Source organism: Thalia democratica, chromosome 7, assembly GCF_965202585.1.
Source record: "Thalia democratica chromosome 7, ktThaDemo2.hap1.1, whole genome shotgun sequence".
Lineage (NCBI taxonomy): Eukaryota > Metazoa > Chordata > Thaliacea > Salpida > Salpidae > Thalia > Thalia democratica.
Window position 1 is genome coordinate 4409640 of NC_139171.1, and position 3757 is coordinate 4413396.

Here is a 3757-nt window from a genome sequence, read left to right on the forward strand (position 1 = left end):
CTTCATTGAACTTGAAGTAAAGTAGTTTTTTTGCAGGTTATTTCTGTAAAAAAGATCTCTATTTATTTTAATTATAGTATTATATTAACTTATGATATTTATTCAATCTTTTTAAAAAACTTTGTAGTCACAAGTTTGTTTCGCTACCAAAATACTTTAATTTGCGTGAATTTTAATAAAGCTAATCATAAATGAATAATCAGCATACTTAGTTTTAAAAACAAAACTTTAATGACATAACTTTCTTTTCTAATGCTTGTTTAGTTATAGAATTTTGTTGAATGTTTTTATAAACATTTCTAAAAATAAAATTTAAACAAACTCTCACAAAAGTAACGAAAATAAATAAAAAAGTTACATAAAACAAGCATGATATTATAAATATTTTATTCAAACACAATCTAAATCCAGCGTTTAGCACAACAACATCAACGATCTTTTTTAAGTTTAAGGTAACTAGTCGATAAACTTTTTATCACAAACTTGGTTAAGTACATTCAGTTTAGTCTATTTTCAAATCTTTTTTAACAACTAAAACGCTTTCATAAAATGCTTATGACAAAGTTGTATTAAAAATCTATCATTTAGAAATTTCAAACCGTATTTACATATAAAATTAATATCATTTACCTTAGCATTAAGTCATAAAAACATTCTATCTTCACACTTTATACTATTTTTTTTGAAACCAAACTTAAACGCTTAACAAGTAATATTAAGTGTTAATAGTTGAAAACACTTTTTTCGCTGGTTGCACCAAAACTTTCCTTTTAGTTATAGTCGGCTCATACGTTTTGTTGCTAAACACTTGTCTGCTTCTAACATAACCGTTTACTTGCCTTGATCTTTCGACTGTTGTATTTGTTTTCACAGATTTGTTACCACTAGATGGAGGTTTGTCCAGTAAAGTTTCCAAATAGTTGATGTAGTCAATTGCGCATCGAAGGGTTTCAACCTAAAATTCAAAAACTGTTTGTTACAAAGTTTAACTCACTGATATCAAATTATAGTCATGCACATCATTAACTTCATTAAAAACACATTAATAAGAAATTAAAAACACTTAGTTTTACTTATGTTTTACAAGGAGTAGTAATCATTTATATCAAAGTTGTTAGTACAGCGAAAACAGAGTAAGTTTATCATTTAGCAATTACAAGTTTACGTTTCGAAAAGCTATAACGACTTTTTTTGAAACTATCATATCATGAAATTATCATATGAAACTATAACCAAGATTTAGCACGTACCTTAGGAATGTGCCTACCACTTAAAGTGCTTAAATTATTGATGTCTCAACTGTATGAAATTATAATATTTTTTATTGAAAAACATATGTCTCAAAATTTTATATATTTATAACTATTTAAGTATTGTAACAAAAACAACTTTACCTTGCAAAGTCTTTTTTCAGACATGTACCTGGGAAGATGCCTTCTCAACTTTTCATATCCTTCGTTCACGCATTTTACTCTTAATCTGAAGTTTCAATTTAAATATATTGAATAAGATCGTAATTGTTTAAACTTATACTATTGTTGTTTTATGTCGTGTCATATAAGTTTTAAAATAACAAAAGATTTTTATTTTCAAACAAGTTTTGTATGTAAGATTAATGTTAATAGGTTAAGTTATATTTTTTATTACTTTAATTTTTACTGTTATCTTTGTAATTTAGTCATTTTTAGTGGAGGTTGAGTTAAAGTTAGACTATTTAAACTATGAAATTAGTTTTCTTACTAACATGGATTATTAGTGAAATTTTTAATTTAATATCACTAAAATTTTTTGAAATTTACTGAAAACAGTATAGTTTCGAATAAATTGAAAAGTCACCTAACTTTAAATATAGTGCGCAATAAGCAAATAGTTTAGGAAAAACTAATTAATTACAAAAACCGAAACAAAAGTTTTCACCCCTACTTAGTTTGCACCACTTTAAACAATGTGTTTTTGAGTGCTATTGTGTAATAACAGCACATATTAGCGCCTTTTTAGGTGATAAGTTCAACTCCATTCATCAGTAATTGTTAGCAGTGAGCAATTACTGGTAAGTGCTAATTTGAGGTAAACACAGTTTAAACAACCAAAAAATGTATGTTTACTAACAATAAAAACTTTAATTATAAATATCCCAGTTATAATTAATTAAATTATTCAAGCATTATATAGTTTTTTGTGTTACATAGTATCTGAGATAGTAAATTATTTTCTAATAGTAAATAATGCGGAAACAATTTAAGATGCTTTAAGTAATATTTCTAAAACATTTTTGCAACAGAGTAGTCTAAAGTGGTGCTAATATTTGAAATATTTGTGTTAAAAAAAAAAGGTTTTACTTTTTGTACTTAACTATACGCATCTTTAGTTATTTTATCATGATGGGTTAATCTAATTTCCTTTTAAAGTTAATTTATTTTGTTACTTGATGAAATTAATGAAATCAAAGAACTTCCTCTTAACAATAAAATTTCTCACCTCTCCCTTTCGTTTCTTCTTCTGACAAAAGTAGGGGAAACACCATTATGGGCCCCTAAACCCCAAACTTGGGGATAATTGAAATTGTCAGGATTGACATAAACTCCCGCGAAGGTGTTTTGGTTTGGATTGAACTGTTCAAGTTAAAAATGTTTTGAAATAAAAAATGTTTATAAGCATATTTGTACTTGTTTGTTTAGTTTAGATTATAAAGTTTATCTGAGTCAAAAGTTGTTTATTTTAAATTTTCGTTTTTTCTTTTTGTAAGTATTTTATTGAAGTGTAAAAAAAATTCATTATGCAGATTCTAAGTAAAAATGACGATATAAGTTAAAAGTAGACTTAAGACTGTTAATTAAAAAACAAGTTATAAAACCAGTTTCTAAAAAAAGTTATGTTTCTGATATTTTATTTCATTTTGTCAACAACACAAACAAAAACGATTTAATAAAAGTTAATACATTCTAAGAGTAATATAGGGCTCTATAAGTACAATTAAATAATAAAACTTTATACATCAACATCAAAGGAAAGTCATAAATTATTAAAACGTAGTTTTTATTTTAATAGTTAAAACAAATATCTCCTGAGAGTTACAAAACTGCATTAAACACTTACCCGGGTGGCATCAAAATAATTTTCAAGACCGAAGTTTGACACGAAAATGGCCTCGGGACACTGTTGCTCCGAAGGTTGGACTTTTTGGACGAAGTTGTTGTGGACGTTACGGCTCTTTAGCGCCACTTGTGGCGGGACGTTTTGTTGAAAGTTGAAGTCTGCATTTTGAGTGAAGTGTGGTTTCGCGTTCATGATGTTAGGTTAACATTATATTTGTAGTAGTTCTGATAGAAAATGAAGTTATAAAAAATAGAAGTCAATGCGTATATAAGTTTGAACTACTCTTTAAAATTTGAAGAAAAAATGGTACTGGTATGTTTGTTATAACATCTTTTAATGAAGTTTTATATTCAAATGTTGTACATCTGATAGTTAAAAAAAAGAGGCCTCTACTTCGTAGGTAATTATAAGTTTTTCAAATAAACTGATGAAAAAAAAGTACAGATGTTAATAATATTTACAATGCTTTAAAATTAATTAAATAGAGAAAAAAAAAACAGTTTTATATAATAATTGCTATAGTTAATCGTGTTAATAATATCTGTTGTAAAACTATTTATGTTTAAAACAATGTAGTCTTTTAGAACACAGATAATTTATGAAGCAATATAGTAATTAATGTTGTGGACATTGTTTGCATAGGTCAAAAGCAGTTGTTTTA

The 3757-nt window shown here is 26.3% G+C and overlaps 1 protein-coding gene across 1 annotated transcript; it reads right to left on the reverse strand.

The window, feature by feature from the left end:
- Window positions 1–373: 373 nt before the first annotated feature.
- On the reverse strand, window positions 374–3316 carry LOC145840838 (uncharacterized). The gene is made up of 4 exons (XM_082948177.1): window positions 3097–3316; window positions 2479–2612; window positions 1395–1479; window positions 374–955 (listed from the first exon to the last, which is right to left on the reverse strand). The coding sequence occupies exons 1-4, from the start codon at window positions 3286–3288 to the stop codon at window positions 716–718; spliced, it is 651 nt and encodes a 216-aa protein (XP_082804303.1). The 5' UTR covers window positions 3289–3316; the 3' UTR covers window positions 374–715.
- Between the last annotated feature and the right edge of the window lie 441 nt (window positions 3317–3757).

Coding starts and splice junctions, on each gene's coding strand:
- LOC145840838 (XM_082948177.1), bottom strand. CDS start 3,288: ATGAACGCGAAACCACACTTCACTCAAAATGCAGACTTCAACTTTCAA. Junction 2,613..3,096: donor ATTATTTTGATGCCACCCGG/GTAAGTGTTTAA, acceptor TAACTTGAACAG/TTCAATCCAAACCAAAACAC. Junction 1,480..2,478: donor AGAAGAAACGAAAGGGAGAG/GTGAGAAATTTT, acceptor TTGAAACTTCAG/ATTAAGAGTAAAATGCGTGA.